General features: G+C 39.0%; 1 protein-coding gene across 9 annotated transcripts in view; it reads right to left on the bottom strand.

Annotated features, from left to right (window-relative positions):
* ATP6V0A1 (ATPase H+ transporting V0 subunit a1) overlaps positions 1–19,270 on the bottom strand; it is a 48,948-nt gene extending 29,678 nt beyond the window's left edge. For 5 of the 9 annotated variants that reach the window (XM_064495733.1, XM_031468738.2, XM_031468743.2 and 2 more), the window contains exons 1-9: positions 19,155–19,270; positions 17,090–17,253; positions 10,965–11,043; positions 9,695–9,792; positions 8,629–8,757; positions 3,071–3,174; positions 2,630–2,756; positions 738–820; positions 52–145 (exon numbers count right to left, since the gene is read on the bottom strand). In XM_064495733.1, coding sequence (XP_064351803.1) covers positions 52–145; positions 738–820; positions 2,630–2,756; positions 3,071–3,174; positions 8,629–8,757; positions 9,695–9,792; positions 10,965–11,043; positions 17,090–17,206 — 831 coding nt within the window. In that variant the 5' untranslated portion in view covers positions 17,207–17,253; positions 19,155–19,270. The remainder of the gene's footprint in view (positions 1–51; positions 146–737; positions 821–2,629; positions 2,757–3,070; positions 3,175–8,628; positions 8,758–9,694; positions 9,793–10,964; positions 11,044–17,089; positions 17,254–19,154) is intronic. The other 4 variants (XM_031468741.2, XM_064495731.1, XM_031468742.2 and 1 more) reach the window with 1 other exon arrangement.
* Between the last annotated feature and the right edge of the window lie 1,255 nt (positions 19,271–20,525).

Here is a 20,525-nt window from a genome sequence, read left to right as displayed (position 1 = left end):
CTCTTATTGCAGTATTTCGCAAAAACAAGTTCCCTCTAGCCCTCTGTGTACCATTTGGAGATCGTCAATCCTGGTGTTAACTCCAGAAGCCATTTCCTTCCTCTCCTGTGGTGTCTCAGGGCAGGGATAGAGTGAGGCCCGGAATCTGGAATGCACAGACACAGCCTGAGGCATGCTGAAATTTCTTACCTGAGCCAATTCAAGTAATCTCAGAAAGTAACCCAATTTACTAGAAGAACCAAAACAGGGTTAGTTGAACTAATCAATCATAATTCTTTACGGGAAGTGGCCTACAGATAGAACAAATTTTGAACTGTCTTGACATTCTCTGGAGCTATTACATTCCTTTAGATTAAAAAAAAGTGATACAAATTACATTATAAATTACTGGAGAAAAATGGCATGGAAAAAAAGCTTATAAGCAGAATTTCAGAAAAGCTGAAGGGCACAGTGCCTATGGTACACTGCTAGGTATGCAGACCCTCTGTTTCAGGACAATGTAGAATTTCTAAACCATGAGTCCTAATTGCTCTTTTCCAAGGAAAAGAAATTGAGATTTTGATGGTCTTTAAAAAAATAAACTTAGGCCATTTCTAATTATTTAAAATAACCTTAACATTATTAAAAGATACATTCATCGGGTCAAGGCAAACTAAGAGGGTTTGTGTTTCACTATTCTATGGGCTTAACAGTTAGGTGGCTTGGCTGCACCCTCGAGGGAGGCATATTTCTCTTACCCTTCACAGATTTTCTTGACTCTGTTTTTCAGCTGATCTCCTTGGAAGAAAATGATGAACACAGACTTGTGCACGTAGTCGCCCTAGGCCCCAAACCAAAACCCGAGAATTCAAACTTCCAATCCAGAAGAAAAATTCTTAAATAACTCACTTTCTTGGAGATATAGAAACAACTGGAATCCTTTAAGTGGCCTCAAATGGCAGCCCTGTACTTCAACCATTATCCTCAATCCATTTCTTAAGCTCCACTACAAGAATATTTGCTCTGTAATCGCAAATTCACAAAAATCGTTCTAAACTCAACCAGGAGCTTGACACAGATGCTAAGGTGATTCTCTTCTTAGCAGAATTTAGCCCTATTTATCTATGCAACTTTAAATCTTATATGGTCTAAATGATGTAAGTACAGAGAAGGAAGCCATTCCTGCCTGTTTCCATGCTTAGAAACTCCAGATAAAGGGGCCTGAATAACCACAAGGAACTGAGTGGCTGGGAAGAATGCTGGTGTAGAATCTATGATTCATGCTAATTTAGACTTCAGGGGCAGAGAGGAAGGCAGTCCACTCCAAACACCAAGTTTCTGATGCAAGGACTAGAAGAAAAGATCAGGAAAATAAGCTACACTGGGTGTTCACCAGGACTGTCGCTGGTTGCCTGTATTTTCTCTTATTCCTATAGAGCTTTTATAACAGGAAAACCAACAAAACTTTAGAAGGATAAGGAGGAACGAGGAGTGAACAAAGTAAGGCTCAAGAATCAAATCCCTAAGTTCTCTGGGAATAAACTACAGCACATTCCTCATGCAGCCGTTCTGTTGGAGATATTCAGACACCTCCCCGCCTCCTCAATTTGTTGATAAAATAATGTTTCTGTTGCCCAGGAACTTGTCTGAATATTCCTGAGAACAGCTCCACATTAGGTGTGACTGCTGACTGCAGTGTCTCCACAACCCAAGGACAGCCTTCAGTAAGACTATTTAATTGCTCCTCCAGGTAAAGGGACTCACTGTAACCTAGGCGTCACCACATTCCTACTTGGTACCAAGGATAAAAATCCATTTACTGAGATCATTTTTAGCTGTATGACCCACCCACTCTAAGAAGTCTTATAATTTAACCTCTCTTCTTAGGTAGGGCAAAGAATACTAATTTAAGAAACCCAAAAGATAATTGAAAACATAAAAACCAACTCTAGACTTCTAAATAATAGTAATACAAAAGTGAAGGAAATTTTTTTCCAGAATATTTAATCTTTGCTTGTCATCCTTGAAATCAGGACTCACCATACTTAATGTAGGTTTATGTTAAGAACTCTGTCCCATTATGTCAAATGCCAAGATGTTAAGCCGTCCCTACTTTCCAAAGCATTGGATGGAGAAGATCATCCTACTGTGCACGATACAAATCTCTAAACTAAGTTCCTAAATCTCTCAACAAATAGACAAAAAACTTCACCAACTTAAAACTTCATCAGCTTATAAAGATCCCAGTTTAGGAAATCTCTTTTTACGCATGGATGTTACCAAACTTGGAACCAGGTGATTCGCTTTAAATTAATTTTCATAGAAAGTTAATTTTCTTTTGGCCCCAGGTAACTAACAGAAAATATATAAAGCTAAAGCTTAAAATAACTGGAAAAAAACATTTCCAATCAAAACAATATCTACATGGGTAAAGCTTAAAAAACGTATGTGCACATGCCATGTACACTTCATATGTACACATATGATGGAGGTAAAGAGGAAAGAGCAGTCCTTCAAATTTGCAGATAAAAGCAGGGTACACATAAGGGCTTCTCTGTGGGAGGGTCAGATTCAGGTGGTGCCTGCTGCGTCACTGCTCTGAGCTCCCTTTACAAGACCTACTCCACAGGATGCAATTTCCTTGTCTTACAGTCACAGGATCCTCCAGGGGGTTCTCGATTTCAGCTTGCCGCAGGAACACATTCCCCCGGCACACCCGCCAAAGCATGCGCTCAAAAGTAGGGATGCGCTCCCGGTTAATCACACCAGCCACGAAGCTGTGGGGGGAGAAGAGCCAGATTGGGAACTGGTCCATACCATGGGATGGAAGGAAGGTGAGAGGAGGGGGCAAAGATGACAAACACGAGGCTACACATTGCTATGTCAGTGGGGCTGCCAAAGTCTGATTCCTGGACCCAGCAGAGGTGACAGAACAACTCAGGAACTGAATCCAAAGCGACTTAGAACACCTTGGAATGAGCTCAAAAGACAGCGCATCCTGGAAGCAAGTGAATGCCCAGTCTCACTGTTCTTTTGAACAGCAAAAGTGAACATGACCCCACTGAGTACGGAGGGTTGAAGCGGTACTTACCCAAGCCTTAAAGGCGTGCCTCTTCCCATCTCACTTGGTTCCAAGAGGGACGAAGACTCTTCCAACAGGTCTGGATCCGCCATCTGCTGATGATGCAATTCAGCCTGAATTCACAAATCAATTAGTATCTAATGAAAATAGTTAGTGGCATGCAGGGAACGAGGAACCAGGAGATAAGGTTCAGAAAGTAAAGATGAAAAAAATCACCAAAAGAGAAGACATACCCACAGAAAGAAGACAAGAAGAATAAGAAGAATAGAGGAAGAAAGCAAAGGAAAGAAACAAGAGGTAAAGAAAGCACAACTGCCCCAGTAAAGCATCTGGGGAAATGGTTTTAGAAATAAGGAATAAAGGAAAAAAAAACATTAAATGATGGTGACACTTGTATAAATCTGTCACTTGGTGGAAACCATTTTTTCTCTTAGGCTTCCCTGAATGAGCCATGTAAGTACCAGGAAACACCTTTGTATGTGGATAGAAGCTGAACTATCTCTTTCTTTTGAGAAAAAACAAGGCAGCTCTGCAGACACTTTCAACATCGAATTTCCAGGCAGCTACAAACTAGAATTTTCCCTGTGAAAGATGGAGACTTTCTTCCCAAGGAAGAAGGCAAGCCACCGTCACTGTCTTGTACAGGAGAAAGACAGAAGGGACGTCTCCAGATTTCTAGGTTTTCCATGCTCTTGAAAATTCAGAACATGAGAACCTTCAGCATGGCCACTGCAGAAAGTACTCCAAACCATAGGATTTAAAGAGTATTTCTTTCTCTAAAAGGCTAAGAAGCCCAATAGCTGCGCAGGCATGAGCCTCCACTGCACCATAAAGGGAAGGAAAAGTGAAAACATATCTGAATGTCTGAGTTTCTGATCAGGCATCTAGCAATATTAAAAAGTTCATGTAGGCTTTACAGTTTAAGGATTCTTGGGAACATAACTCAAGCCAATAATCTGAATCAAGTGAAGAAAAAGTAACAGATAATAAGCCACTAGAGAGCATGTGGGCTAGTTTAATTGTTTAGATTTAAAATGATGTCCACCATGACAGTTTATTCAATAAAATGAAGGAGGAGTGGGACCTTCTCAGATGTAGGTCTACATTTTCTAGCCTCTCTCTAGACATCCCACCTCTTCCTCTTCTCAGGAAGGAGAAGCTGCCCTAAAAAATGAAAGCCAATTGACTTCTCCACTGCTTATCTCCCCAACTTCAATATCCACACACTGCTTGTTTGACCAAAGGCTAGAAGTAAGCCAGAATAACCTTCCTTTTCAAAAGCTAAACTAACAAAAAGTCAGAATTTTCCTCTATCATTTTCACTCCAAATTTCAGCTTGATTCCACTCCTGTCAACCCCGCTATCAAAAAGAATCCAATAAGGGAATCTTATTTGATAAAGTCATAGGACCATCAATGTAAAGTCAAAGAGGGGTTGGGGTGGGGAACTGAGTATAAACCCGATGATAAGTCTGAAAGCCTAAATGAGTGAAAGCAATTGTTCAGGAAGTAAATTCTAGTTGATCAACTCTCAACCACAACCATTTAAAAAAAAAAAAAAAGGGAAAGATAGGCACTGGGTACACCATAAGTGCAGAGAAATACTGTCATGAGATTTGGAAAGCTTTAAGATGACGTAACAGGGGTGCAGGTTACCACTTGTTGTCAAATGGAAGTTTAGGGGCTCTTTCTGTTTCTCCTTAAAATCAAATCAGCCCTCTGCAAGCCACAGGCAACTTGTTTTCAGGATCCAGACGACGACCATATTTTAACTTGTTTAAGAAGGACGTCCCTCGGCAAAAACCAGTGAGACTGACTACTACCCACAAGACTCCCACCTACTTTCCTACATGGTTCACAAGATCTGTTTTAAGTAAACCCTAAAGACCAGACCCAGTGCAAACTATGTGCTCTAAAGGGGATAACTGATGGAACAGCAAATAGTGCTTAGCAACTAGACTACTCCAAAGACTAGAGTTCTCTGGGAATTAAAAAAAAACCCCAAAAAACAGCAGAATTAAAAAGAAAGTTGCAGTAATATCCTAATGAATAATTTCACTTATGAATCCTAAGTCTTAGGAAAGTCAAAATTTTTCAAATCAAGTAATTGTGCCTGATGAGAAGCTAGGATGTCCAGAACCACTAACTGAGGGCCTTTAAAACAATATCTAAAACCATGTGATCAAGTATCTAAATCCTACTCTGGGTTCTCTAATGACAATACTGCCAAGGTTTTTCTAAATTACTTGCTGTGCCCTCTGGTTTACCCCCTTCCCCCAGTCAGAATGCTAAAACCACGCCTTGGAAAAGGAAGTAGCAGAACCTCAGCAGTTCTATTTTTATACTTCAGTATAAGCAGCACATCCAGTTCAAGCTACATTAACTACCAAGAGCAAACACTTTTATTTCCATCTACGTGGAGAAAGAAATTACATTTCGTTACCTGAAGTATTCACTGAAGCCCCAAGGAGATGGCAGATGAGAAAGAAAAGTAAAGAAAGCAAATGCATGGAAAATTCAGAAGGAAAGGAAGGCAGGGATCTGCATGCCATTAACCATTACTTTTCCAGTCTTCTTTACGCTTTCATATGTAACGGTGCTTATGGTAAAAGATGCAGAGAAATCTCTCCAGCTCTTACAGTTCTTCATAAGCAAGAAGACTGAGAAAAGGATAATCATTAACAAGTCATTTTAAATTTTCTGGATAAGAAATGGCTAAGTTGAATTTGTAATCATGGTAAATCATAAGAATATTCAACATATGTTTACTTCTCCCCTTCTACACACCTCGCCAATCATAACCCCTATGCCTGGTGATAGAAAGAATCATTTTCTGATTTAGCCATTTTCTACCAACTCATTATTGCAAATTACTGATCATATTCACCAAATTATATTAAAAAGAAGGGTTTAAAATTGGTAGTGTTTTAGGCCATTTGCAAACGTTATAATCTCAGGCATGGAAGAAAGTCTCATGAAAAATCTACATTTCTGAGATTTGAGGGTCCCAAGTTTCCTTATCTTTTGCATTATTTAAAGGGTGCAGTTGCACCTGCAGATGCACTTAACTCTGTGAGGTCTTGTCTCCTATCAGGGCAGTGACACCTGAGCCTGCTTTTTGGCCACAGCAGGGCAGGGGCTGTTGAAAGGCACCTGGTTGAGACTACGAGCAAACAGCAAGAGCGAGCAAGGCACTGACTGTGCACTGGGAGAGAAAGGGGAGAGCTGTTCTTGCCAGAAGGCACCTCATCCTGGAATGAGAGGGATGGATGACAAAAGCAGTAGAAGAACCACTTGCAACCAAGGTCTCATGCTCAAAAGTACTTACAGAGATTTTTTTTAAAAAATGCTTTGCAAAAGTAGGAGGGGGAAAACAACATACCATGGGTAGGGCATGACAGTCATGAAGACTTAGATAGAGCCTGCCTTCTCAGGATTGGCATTTCATGTTTAGACCTATTAATCACAGAGAAAATTCCTAAACCCATAACTACAATGTGAAAATCTTATATCATCCTTCCAAGTGGTTCCCCTTAGTTTGTTTTTACTTTTTATTATAAAATTAACAGTTTAAGTGACTATTTCCCTTAAGGGAGTCCATTTGTCAGTCTTCACTCAGAATTTCTTCAGAATGAACTAGACTAGGAAGCCTATCCCAATCCTTAAACTCAGGAGGTTATGAAAAACATTTTCATACATCTCAACAACCTCCCAGAAGTAAACTAAAGACTATATCAAAAGAGGAAAAAATGGGGGAGGGGGGTAAAAGAGTTAAATCCCAAATAACGATAAAAGTAACTGAACTTTGATCTTGGGGCCAGATTTACTTTGAATCTGGGGGCAGCAGCTTGGGTGTGTATAGCATGTGGAGGCACTGTGTTCAGGGATGTTTCCTGATATGACCAAGTAATATATTCCTTGAACATAGGGACCATGTCTTACTCATCTCATGCCTCGCAAAGAGTAGGTGCTTATCAAATACTCCATGAATTAATGAGTATAAATAAAATACTATTTAGGCAGTGAGCATACTGGAATTCCAGATTATGTGTTCATCAGAACCATTTGGTATTAGCGGCCATGCCTGTTGCAAAAGACCTGAAACACTTGGAATGAGTAAATCACACTATTCCATACCCTCTAATGTGATGATACTGGGGACTGGTGAAAGAAGTTACCGTGAGTCTCAGAATTCTCAACTAAGTGAACAAACTGAATATTCACACCAACCCTCCCTGATAAAGAGCCAGATCCTGATTCTTAGGAGGACTGGACAATTAACTTCGTATGAGCTTCTCCCCTTTCCCTTGCTCTGGCAGATCTTTTTAATTAGCATGGCTTCTCTGAGTCAGATCCTTAGTTACTGAGGAATGTATCACACCTTCAGCTGACTTTCGCTAGCCCAGTGGTTGTCACACTAGCATTCCCCAGAATCACCTTGTGAGAATAGATTGCTGGGCCCCACCTACAGAGCTTTTGACTAAATAAGTTTGGTGTGAAGACTGAAAATTTGCATCCAGACAAGTTCCCAGGTGAGGCTGAAGTTGCTGGTTGGCAAACCCCTGCGCCAGTCTAGAGAACTAGGGAGAGTTGTTCTTTCCTCAAAAGACAGAAATTAAACGTAAAACTGAGAATATATCAGATGCTAACTAAAATGGGCCCTCCATTTTTTTAAAAAGCTTTGCCAATTTTTGTTGTTGTTGAGCAAAGGAAATGAACTTATGGGAAGGAACACTGAACAGTGACTGGGACAAATTCTGAAACATCTGATGTTAATCTGGTGGCAAAGACACCTATAAAAGAGTTACCCATATTTTAGGCCATCAGAAAAAGCATGTCCAGGCTTAAAGCTAAGACTCCTCCCCAGTTTTAATTAGGAGAAGGAAGCCTTCTGAAAGCCTTGCTCCAAATCCTTTCCTTGGGGTCACCTCAGCAAGCTGTCACCTGGCAACTTAGTCACCTACATTTTTAACCCAGGAACTTATTAACATTTTTCCCTACAAGGTAATGCAGTTGAGTTTATATGAAAATCCAGGAATTTCAAACAGGCATCCTACCAGTATTTCCACACAACACTAAGAAAAGTCCTTGAAAAATCAAACTGTGACATGTGCTTCTGAAGCACTTAAAAATGTGCTGAAAGGTCAATAAGCAAGCACACAAAAAAAATTAAAATTTAATGACAAAAAGGTTTTGGAGATTAGATCTTTGTTATAGTTTTAAGTATAACCAAATGTTTCTTACTGCTTCAACTTTACCCTTAAGCATATACTTACCTTAAAATATAATGTAAAAATTTCATCCAACTATGTTTATACAACTATTTTAGGGTTCCTTTCCCCATTTTGAGATGAAAAATTGCTGAAAATGCAAAAATATACAAAACCATGGCTGGCTGGGTACTGCATGAAAAATGGAACATAATCTGACATTTCTTCAACTAAAACGGTGCAAAAATGGTATTGCTTTCAAATCAGCAAATTAAAATAATCACTGGAATAAAAACATGGCCCACTTGTGCTGGTGCAATCTCAGTTGCTCAAATACCAACAGAAATGATAGTCTGACCTCATCGAAAAACTGCTGAGTTTTGCGAAGTATAAATTTTAATTCAGTCAGTTCCAAGAAGTTTCTCTTCAGAGCTTCCTGGTTTGTGTTGATTTCCTTCAGCTCATTTTCAATCTTCTCGAAATTGGCCTACAGAAAAAAAAAAAAAAAAAGAAACCTATTAACTCAAACTCAGCTTAATATGCTCGCTCTGAAAGACAGGTGAATCCATCCATCCCACAGAACTCTTGCCACCCTAACAATTCAAAGGTATCTTATATTCACCCAGCAAGTACAGTTAGCCCTATATATCCTTGGGTTCCACATCTGCAGATTCAACCAACCACGGTTAGAAAATATCTGGGGGAAAAAAATTTCCAGAAAGTTCCAAAAAGCAAAACTTGAACCTGCCACCCACCAGCAACTATTTAGAATTTACATTGTATTTGCCACTACTTAATAGTATTTGCATTGTATTAGAGATTATAAGTAATCTAGAAATGATTTAAAGTAGGAGGGAGGATGTGCATAGGTTATATGCAAATACCACAGCCATTTTAAATAAGGAACTTGAGCACCAGCAGATTTTGGTGTCCAAGGGAAGGCCTGGAACCAGTCCCCTTTGGATACTGAGGGACAATTGTACTGTGTTTTTACCAGGGCAATTTTCTTTATAATTTTTGTTTGTTTGTTTGTTTTTGCTTAAAATGGTCTTTGGCTATTATATACTCTTGGTTAAATCCCTCAGGGGACTTTGAATAGACAAAATAATTACTGAAAAGTCTATTGGCTATTCATTTAGTCTATGAGATTAATAAATTACTAGACAAACTGATACTCATTCAATAAAATTTCAATAAGCCAATAATTAATTTAATAAGCAAATAATTTATTTAGTGGCATGTGATAGTTTTTGAGATACCACAACATTCTATACCATAAAAAAAGGGAATTCATTTTAATCCCATGCACAAGAAACTTGCAATCAACAGACAAGGACAACAAGAATTAGCCTACTCTCCACCTACTCAGAAAAGTAATTTAAGGAGAAAGAAACTTATCTGGCTTCCTCAGAAGAACTGTTTACCTCTAAGTCAATCATGTCCCGGGGGAAGGGCACCTCTGGGTTTTCGCCAGTGTCCATAATTGGGATATTAGCTTTCCTTATCTCTTTCTCAACAAATCCTAAAATGACAGAATGAGGACATTCATGTCTAGGTGCACATGTCTGGAATTGCCAATATTTGAGGAAAAAAATAAGATGACCCCAAACCTGCCTAAAAAGAGCTTCATTCTAAGAAAGACATTTTTACATAAAATAAGCAGAATATGTAAATCCCTTTTTCTCCACATTCCTCTTCCTCCAACCCCATATTCTCTAAAGCACAGGTACCTCAAAGAGGGTTATCATCCCACTACTGTCTTCCTTCCCTCTTGTGACCTTAAAACTGGTCCTCATCGGTGTCAGCACTCTACCCCGTGTGACTATTACTGTGTGATGGCTCTGCTCACAGATACTGTTGGGAGAGGAGAGCTTCAGAAGAGTGTGATTCAATAGAGCAGTTGCTGCTTAGCACGCTAGGGAGACAACTCCAGACCACAAGGGTTTCATTAAATTTGAAAACAGGTTGGTTTTGAGTTAAAACAAAACAAAAAACAAAGCACAGAATAAGGTCCCAAAACATCAAAAGAGAAAAGTGTTTCAGGTGATAACTACTGACTTATTTTTTTAGCATGGGGACTAAATTCACCTAACAGCTACCTGAAGACTGGCATAATACAGTAGGAGGATCTTGGGTTTTGGAGACATAGAAAACCTGGATTCAAACACTGATTCCATCAAGACCGTTTATGTTCTTGGGCAAGTCACTTAACTTCTCTGATGTTTGGTTTCCTCATTTACTAAATGTGGTATCACCTATCTTGAAGGAATGCTGTGGGGAATGAATGAAATAAAGTATATGAATACCCAAACTCTCAATAGGACCTTAACAGATGTTAGTTTCTTCCCCCACAAGTAGCTCAAATTAAAAGATGGCTATGCTGACATCTAAAAATGATGGTGTTCTGGGTCCTACCTCTTAGAATTCTATAATGTAGTGCTGCTATAAGACTCTTCCCACAAAAAAATAACCAATATATTCAGCCTGCAGCCTTATCATCTCAAAGTTTCCATTAAGCACCACCTAGCCCAAACACCACAAATCTACTTGTACACAAGAAATTCATCTTCACATCAGATTGCAAGATTTTTCCTCTCCTTTTCCTCCTATAGTATTTTCTTCCTTTATTGAGAATGTTAATTTAAATCAAATGACTCACAACAGGAACATCATACAAGACCAAAGTGCACATACGAAGCTTTCGATCCATTTCTTCACATCTTCTAACTTCATTCACAAATTTCCGCTGGAAAACATTCACATCTGGATTTAACTGCAAAATAAGAACAGAATACTAAATATTCAAATGCTATATCTATTTCTTCTCTTTCACAAACAACACATCCTGCAAAGTGAAAACCTAATTTTCTGTCAACGTATAATGCAACGCTAATAAAATCTGTCTAGTGATTCACACCACATGCTTTGGGGCCAGTCACACCAACTAAAGGTAAGAACCCTCACTGCTGCAACATATAATGGAATGGAGGCAAATTAGACAAAGCACAGTGGTGCAAAATGCTCTTCCCGAAAGTCTCCACTGAGTACAGGTGCCCATCCCACCCCTGCCAAAATTTGGGCAATGGATATGATAGAAGCTCTGCCTGGTTTTCCTTCTCTCCTTCTTCCCAATCAGACGAGACAGAAGGCAAACTTTTCTTGTTCTTTTGTCCCAGGATCTTCACCTTCTAGGTCACAGGCTGGTTTATTCATTCATACATCACACATAATTTTCAAAGCAATGTGACAGATATTCTTAGAAATTTTGTAAGAATAAAACAAGTTCCTACTTATTAAGAAGCTTGCAATCTAATAGAGAAGAAAGATGAGTTCAACTAACAATATAGCACGTGATAAATTCCATATGAGTAATAGAAATAAAGAACTATAGCTACTTACTCAACATTTATGGAGCACCAAATATATGCAGACACTGTATTAGGCATTGGTATAAATACAAAGAATAAGATATGTCTTAGCTTTAAAGAGCTATCAGTCCCAAAGAAGAGACAGACATAAACCAATAAATACAACTTGTGTTGTTAAAGAGTAAGTAAAATATTGTTGGCAATTTCCTATACTAAACACATATCTACCTGCCTCATGACGGAGCATTCCACTACAAGGCACCTGCTTAAAAGGAATGAAAACATGCCCACAGAGACTTATACAAGAATGTTTACAGTGGCTTTATTCATAATAGCCCCAAATGGGCAAAGATCCAAATGTCCATCAATAGAAGACTGGATAAAGACATTGTGATATATTCATATGATGGAGTACTATCCAGTAATTTAAAAAAGAATCAAGCAAAATGAAATAAATCTCAAAAATATTATGCATAAGTAAAAGAAGTCAGACATAAGAGCTTGTAATGTATCATTTCATTTATATAAATTCAATAACAGGAAAAACGAACCTATGATGGTAGAAATCAAAACAGTGGTTACCTATAGGGGGTGGGGACTGACCAGAAGCAGGCACAAGAAAACTTTCTGGGCTGCCGGAAATACTCTGTCTTGATTAGGGTGATGGTTATAAAGGTGATTGTGGTGATGGTTGTACAGCTCTGTGAATATACTAAAAATCACTTAGTTGCACACTTTAAATGGACAAATTGTATGGTATGTGAATTACATCTCAGTAAAACTGTCAAAAAATTAGTAGGAAAAAACCTGGACACATAATTCACCAAATTAACAGATTAAAGGAGAAAAAACATGATAGCCTCAACATATAAAGAAAAGTCATTCAAGAAAATTCCACAACTATTTGTGACAGTAATGTCAGGAAATCAGAAACTGAAAGGACTCTGTATAATCTAATAGAATCTCTCCAAACTTAAGAATAAACATATTTAAATGATACAAATTTAAAAGATTCTCCTTAAAGTTGGCAGCAAGACTGGAATACTTTGTGATAGATACATAGCATTTTGCTCTACTTCCTTATTAACAAAAATCCCAATGTTGTTCAGGGCAGCAACTGATCAGTTGAAAAATCACATTTCCTAGGCTCGCTTGCAGCTAGAGTATGTCATAATTTTGGTCAATGATAAATTAACAAAGTCTGCTGAGAATTTCTAGGAAAGCTTTTTCCCTCCATATGTAAGACTTCCCCTTCCTCCTTGCACTTCCTTCTTCCTGCCTAGCATACGGATGAAATGCTGGGAGCTGTTGTGGTCATCTGCAAGGACAAAAGCCTTAAGGACAGCCAAAGAGAAACACAGAATGATCTTAGGACACTGATGACAGTGTGAAGCCAGGCTTTGTGTTACATGAGAAAAGTACACCCCTACCATTTGGGTTTTCAATTACATACAACTAAACACAATCCTAACCAGTATTAGCTTGTTCTTACTCTTCTTCAACATGTTACTGAAGGTCTCAATGTCTATGGTCAAATAAGAAAAAGAAAGAAAATTAAAAGGAAAAAGGATTTGAAAGAAAGAAATAGCTAACTTTCTGATAGTGCAGTAAAAAAGATTATATCAAATGTGGCAAAATGTTAACAACTGGTGAATCTACATCAGGGTATTCAGGCTTGAAATTTTTCAAGACAAAAATTTAGGAAAGAAGAAAATACCAATAAGTAAAAAAGAAAAATAAACTTATGCTTGACAAAATATACCATAAACAGAGGGAAAAGACAAGGCATAGCCTGGAAGAAGTTATCAGCAAAGGATCAGAAAAAGATTAGCTTCCAGAGTACATGAAGAACTTGGAAAAAAAACCCCAAAAAACAACACTACAGGTCACGGGGGAGGGTACAGCTCAGTGGTAGAGCACGTGTTTAGCATGCACATGGTCCTGGGTTCAACCCCTAGCACAGTACCTCCAAATAATAATAATAATAATAATAATAATAATAATAATAATAATAATAATAATAATAATAATAATAATAATAATAATAATAAAGATAAAGATAAAAATAAAAAATAAACCAAATTACCTCCCCTTCAAAAAAAAAAAAACAAAAACCCAAAAACCCCACCAAGTCAATAAGCAAAAGACAAATAAACCCAATAGAAAAACAGGCAGATAATATGGACAGAAGTTCATGGAAAATGAAACCCTTTATGTCCAATAAACAAATAAAAAGATATTAAGTGTACTAATCTAGAAAATACAAATTAAAACAAGATACTATTTCCCACCATCAGATTACCAAATTTCTTTTCTGTCTGAGCACAGACGTGTCGACATAATTGTGGAACGACAGGAACTCTCAACCAGCGATGGGAGCATGAACAGGTACACTCACTGTGAAGTACACTCTGACAGCATCTGACAGTTTGGGATGTACACAATGCTCAGCAATGCCCCTCCTAGTTATAATCCCTAAGCAGCAGCAGGTTCATGAGATCAATACCATTTTCATGTAACACTAAGAGTTCGTTTGCCTTTTTCATTCTCATTCTCTCATGACTGTTCAGTGAAGTTTTTCAGAGGCTCATGACATATGTCACGACAGGCTGACTGCAGAAGTCAATATAAGAATCCAGCTGTCTTCTATTAATTCAGACACTAAAAGGTTTTCAAAAGTGTAAAAGCAATACCACTCTTCTCGAAACTATTTTTTTTTTGTTTTGGAAAATATAGTTTTTTTCATAAAAATGTTATAACATGTAGTGTGTTTATTATTATAATTTAAAATAATTTAATAAGTAAATACTTTAAACATTTCTCAGTTTTAATTTCCAATATAGTAATATTGATAGCTATAACTCACATAAAAACCCTTTGGGATCCTCAATAATATTTTAAGCATATAAAGAAATCTTTAGACCAAAAAGTTGGAGAACCACTGCCCTGGAGAAACTACCTCACATCATACCACAAGACATATAAATGTATCTTCACTGCAACACTATGAAAGCAATGAACTGCAATCAACCAAAATGTTCATCAGAAGGAAAAAATGATCAACTGTATATTCTTACAATAACTATACAGCAATTTAAAGGAATGAACAAGCACTACCTGTATCAACATAGTCAAATCTTACAAATGTTAAATTTAAAAAGCACTTGCTAAAGGATACATACAATATGATACCATATACATAGTTTTAAAACACACAAAATTATACTACATATTATTGTTTAGCGGTAACATACATACATAGCAAAAGTGGAAAAAACACATGGGAATGATAAAAGCAAAGATCACTCTAGAGATTACCTTTGAGGGGGAGGAGAGAGAAATGAACAGCATGGAAGAAAAATATACAGGAGCTTTCAATTATTTGTAGAATGTTTCTCTTAATTACATAGTAGATAACATAGTTACAGGCATACCTCATTTTATTGTATATCACATTATTGCACTTTGAAGATACTGCATTTTTTATAAATTGAAGGTCTGTGGCAACTCTGCACTGAGCTAGTCTATCAGCATGATTTTCCCAACAGCATTTGCTCACTGTGTCTCTGTGTCACATTTTGGTAATTCTCGAAATATTTCAAATTTTTCCACTATTCTGTTTAGTTATGGTGATCAGTGACCTTTTGATTGCAAAAAGATTATGACTCGTTCCAAGGCTTGGATGATGGTTAGTATTTTTTAGCGGTAAAGTATTTCTAAATTAATGTATATACATTTTTTTAGACTTATTGCAACTGCACACTTAATAGACTACAGTATAGTCTACAGTCTACCGTATAGCATAAATGTAACTTTTATATGCACTGGGAAACCAAAAAATTTGTACTCACTTTATTCAACTATTCACTTTACTGTAGTAGTGTGGAACTACAATAAATATTCATTGTATTATCCCCTATAATTTTTTTGTATGATTGAAATAAATCATAAATAAAAGTTAAGAACACTGAGTAGACACAGTGGATGTTAGGAAGGGAGACACCAAAGGACCAGATGAAGGATTGCAAATTAAGGGTGACTTAGGTTTGCTTTAGGTTTCAAGTCTAGAAAACCGGAAGAATATTGCTGCATTAGCTCACATTTAGAAAGTCAGGATGAAGAAATAGTCTGTTAAAAGGCAAGGTGTTGGGATTTAGACATACCAAGCTTGAGACACAGAGATGACAAAAACCTTAGAGTTATAAATTCAGGGACGGTGTCTGGGAGGTCAGGACCAGAGGTACAAATTTGAGACTCACTGAATAAAGATGGAAGATTTGAGAATAGATGAGATCACACAAACACACATAAAAGGTGATAAGGGATGATGTGAGTTTGGAGAAGCTTATCCGGAGATAGTACAGAAAAGAGCTTAGGGAACACTGACACCTACGGTGGATGTAGGGAAGATAAAACAGAGGTTAGTGGAAGATAACAAAGAGTCCTCAGAAAGGTTAAGAAAAGGAATCTGAGTCAGGTAGGAGAAGATTCAAAGAGAGGTAGCAGAAAAAGGTTCAAAGAGAATAAGGAGTAAGACCACATCACTGGGTCATACTTGTGCAACTTCATCTCAGACAGAGAACTTCCTGAAAGCCTGCCAATTCCAGGAAGCCAGTATTTATTACTTCCACTCCTTTCTGACCACTCCTCTTTCATCCATCCATTCATTCCAACAACTATTGATTATCTCGTATGTGGGCACTACAGATATAATAATGAATGTGTCTGTCTTCCTGGTGCTTAGATCATAGTGGAGGAGGCATTCTTTCATCAGCCACTCACACCAATGAATGTAAAATCATGACTACGATGAATGCTGTATATGAAAGGTACACAGAGCTTTGATATTGCACAAGAGGGAATTGTTAACTACTCCCTCCTTTTGGGAGCATGTATTGTGCCTTCCTGATCAAACTGTACACTCCATAGGACATACTTTTTATACTCATAGACTGTCCATTTTCTTTTGATATCTCCTCCAAGTGCTCAGCATAATGCTTCAATATAATGAGTATTCAATATATGCTTTCTTATATACTACATATCTGTAACTGGATGCTTCAGATTTTGTAATAAATATGTCCCATTGTATGGAAGAACTATGACAATTTTCTTTAAAAATACCATGCTATGGGTGTTAAGGAGCCCAAAAGTAAAGAGCAAGCCTTGAACAGATTAGGTTGGCGTCCTCCACCTGCATTCCAAGCAAATACTTTGAGAATGCTTAGGATTAGTCTCAAAGGGGTAGCTAATAAAAATATGGAAGAATTGGCACAAAACATTTCTCACCTCTACAAAGACAACTTGAAGTGTACACTCTTCCAATAGTAAGCTAGTGTTATAATGTTATTTTTGCAAATAAAAAGCAAAACATTCATCATCAGGCAATTGACTATGACAAGAAAAATAAGAGTTCAGCGCTAAACAAGCAGCAGCCCCACAACTACTTACATCACGAAACTGAACCTTTCCGAGTTCTCCTAATTCACTAACACAACAATAAGCAGCTTCTGATTGTAGAAAAAGCTGGGCCAGCGTCATCTCCTCACTCCGGAAAAGCTCCCCCATGGCGGCAGAAAGGACAGGTCAACTGAGTGCCTGGATTTCTCTCCGATCTAAGGCAAAAAGAGAAAATTATATGACCTTGGAATTACCAAGAGGACTGAGACCCCCGTTTTGCATTTTATTTCTTCCATCCCATGCTGAGAGGTCTTTGACAACTGTTTTGACATCCTGCTTAGAAAGACAGAGAGGAGAAATTGTGAAGCTATTACTGAATCCTCTCTCAAAGACTGCCTGATGAAATCACTTCCTTTGCATTCAACAACAAGATCAAATGACAATAATTTGAGACATCTCAACAGATAAGAATGTATTCAAATTAAAAACAGGAACTGGGAATCCCAAACAGCTCTTTAATACCTTGGACACAATATTATGAGGCAGTGACATTCGCAGTGTTCTTTTTTTTTTTTTTTTTTTTTTCTTTTTTTGCTTGTGTCAGGCAACAAACAGAAGAGACCTTGGTGACCCTCTCATAAAGGATGCCTCTGTTGTGACTAGTTTTCTGCCCTCTACTGCCAAGTTCTAACAGTCAAAGTCCCAGCACTACCCTAAAGCTAAACCTACTTTAAAGGGTTTAACTTTCCAAACTCCTCAGAAAACATCATTTTCTCCCAAGAGAATCTAAACATATAAGCGTTAACTTAAAGGAAAAAAAAAAAAAACCTTGCATGTTAAGCTCAATTTCAAGTCAAGCATGACAGGAATACATGGTAATGACAAAGCAATTTTTATCAAGCCAGAGAGAATAAGCTTTCGACCTCCGCAGCTTTTCTGTTTCTTATCCCCACATTCAAGATTAATTACATTCTTCCACCTGTTAAAGCTTCTCATGCATGAGCTAATAAAGGTTTCCTTTTTGGGCGATCTTACCGTTACCGGGTAGGAAAGACAATTGGCGCTATCAGTGGTCCTGAAACTGCAATTATTTACTCCCAGTTAGCTATTGTTAAGGCACAGACTGTACAGTCCTTAAACTCTACAAAATATGCAGTATTTTTCGTATCATGAGGGCAACCCTAATGATAGATGAAACTGGCATCAAAGGAAGAGTTATTCTTCCGGAAGCTTAGGAGACATTTTGAGAAACTCGAATGACAAAACCTTGTGCCTTGACCTTACAAGGAGGCAAAACAACACATTCAGATATAAGCAAGGATTTCTCAAGAGATTAGGTAGTCTGACTTTACGACTGCCTACACCTGAATCATCCAAAACAGCTGTTACTAGCTCCCACACACCCCTCAACAACAACAGATTCCATAACCTCTAACTAAACACGTAAAATTCGGCCAAATCAGCATAGTTCAGAGGCTGCCAGTAACGACAGCCTCCAATGAGTTGCCTCCCTGTTTCTGTTCTTTAGTGATTAGAAGTCTCCCTAGAACATCTCTATCCCACTGGAACCAAAGAGAAAACTAAAAAGGCCAAAGCAATTCGAGGGTGTGGGGTTACAACACAAAAAAAGACTTATCCTGAGCAAGATGAATCCAAATAAAGCGCTCCCGCGCCCTGCTTCATTACTGTCATCCAGTCCTCGCCTCCTAACGAGGTATTCAAATCCACCTGCCTCATTTCCTGTCTACCTAATGAGAAAACAGGAATTCTCTGAGCCCAGGCACACCTACCTCCTGGAGTAGGGAATAAAAGGGGGAAAATTCTCAAATTGAGAGTCCCTTTAAGAAGCCCCCAAATTCTTCTGCCTACCCAATAACCTTCAGTTCCTCCGTCTTCTACTTAAGTGGGGGAAGGGATCAGGACCTCCAAAAGGGAGTGAACCTCCTGTTCCTCTGACCACAGGAGGGGTGCCCGAAGAGGGGTGAACCCCCATTTCCCCTCAGAGACCTGAGGTCCTTGCTAATTCCTTTGACAAGCGAGGGGGCGGTTAGGGGGGATTTGCTGTGCCCCTTGGAGGCTGTTCCCTGCCGCGCTGTACCTACAAGTCCCCGCTCACCTCTGGCCGCAGGCCGAGCCGCCGCCACAGCAGCCGCTCGAGACCAAGCCCACAGACTCCGCAGCTCTGGGCAGCAGCGCCTCGACGTGCGTGCGTCCGCAAAGCCCCGCCCCCGCGCCGCTGCCGGCCTCCGCCCCCACGATGACCTCATCGTCGTTGGCCAATGGGGTGCGGCCGGCGCCGGCAGCCGCATTGCGGAATCGCGGGGGCGGGGGCGAGAGCCTGAGTGCTGACGCCATCTTGTTCCCGGAGCCGCGGGTTTTGGCAGGCAAGGGCTGGAGAGCCGGCTCTGGCCGCGCAAGTGCTCAAGACATTAAGTTCTTGAGCCTTTCAGAATCTCTGCTCCCTACAGATCCTTCAGGACAGGCTGTCTGCTTTCTTTATTTTCATACCCAGGGAATTCGCAACATTTCTTCCTCGACGGAAGTAGCATGAAGGGGAGAAATCAATATGAAATGACTTGAGAGCTGGAGGGGGGCTTTCAGCCAATCTCTTGCACGCGCGCGCGCACACACACCCTTTCCCCTTATTTTACAGAGAAAATTTGAGCCCCAGAGTGGGGAACGACTTCTAAAGGTGCTCGTCGAGCTTTGTACAGGGCCTCATTCATTTAAGTATGGAAAAAATCTGTTTAGAGGGGAGGTAATTCGTTGTATGTATTTGTTTATTTAATGGAGGCACTGGAGATTGAACCCAGGACCTCGTGCATGCTAAGCATGCACTCCTCCACTAAACTATACCCTCCCTGAAAACCTCTCTTTAAAAAGGTATTTGGTTTAGTCCCTCCAGCGACTGTCCAGGGTCTGTTTTTCTCCAATTAACAGTGGGGAAAACCTTATTAGACAATATACTGTGAAAGTAAATTTTGAATCTTGTATGGTGGATGCCTGTGGGCCCATTTGACCGCTTAAGAGTTTTCTGTTACTCAAAATTTGTAAAAGAATAATGTTCTTGAAAACGCGTCAGTGATGCCTATTATTCATAAAAACGCAATTTGTCAGCTATTGATATCGATTCCCTTTTCTTGACCTTCTTTTAAGGAGGAGTGGGGATCCCAAGTGTTAACCAGAACTGTATTAGGAAAAACTCGGAAAACTGGTTATTCATACTTAGTGGGTGGTGGAACCCTATTGAGATTCAAATGTAATGAGTGAGATATGTCTACCTGGCAAAAAACATCATCAATCTTGCTTTGCCAGCCTAAATGAAATAATGAAGGGCAAAAACGAACGTTTTGTTTGCACTTTCTATCTCACTTTGGGAATGAAGATATAACTTCATTACGGTTTAGTTGAGAAGTAGCACCTTGGAGAGCCCCAGACCCTCCCTTTCCCTGTAAGCTTAAATGCTAATTCTCTCAACTACGCCTCA

The sequence above is a fragment of the Camelus dromedarius genome, chromosome 16 (assembly GCF_036321535.1).
Source record: "Camelus dromedarius isolate mCamDro1 chromosome 16, mCamDro1.pat, whole genome shotgun sequence".
Lineage (NCBI taxonomy): Eukaryota > Metazoa > Chordata > Mammalia > Artiodactyla > Camelidae > Camelus > Camelus dromedarius.
The sequence above is the reverse complement of the archived record's forward strand: the minus strand, read 5'-3'. Positions and strand labels throughout refer to the sequence as shown.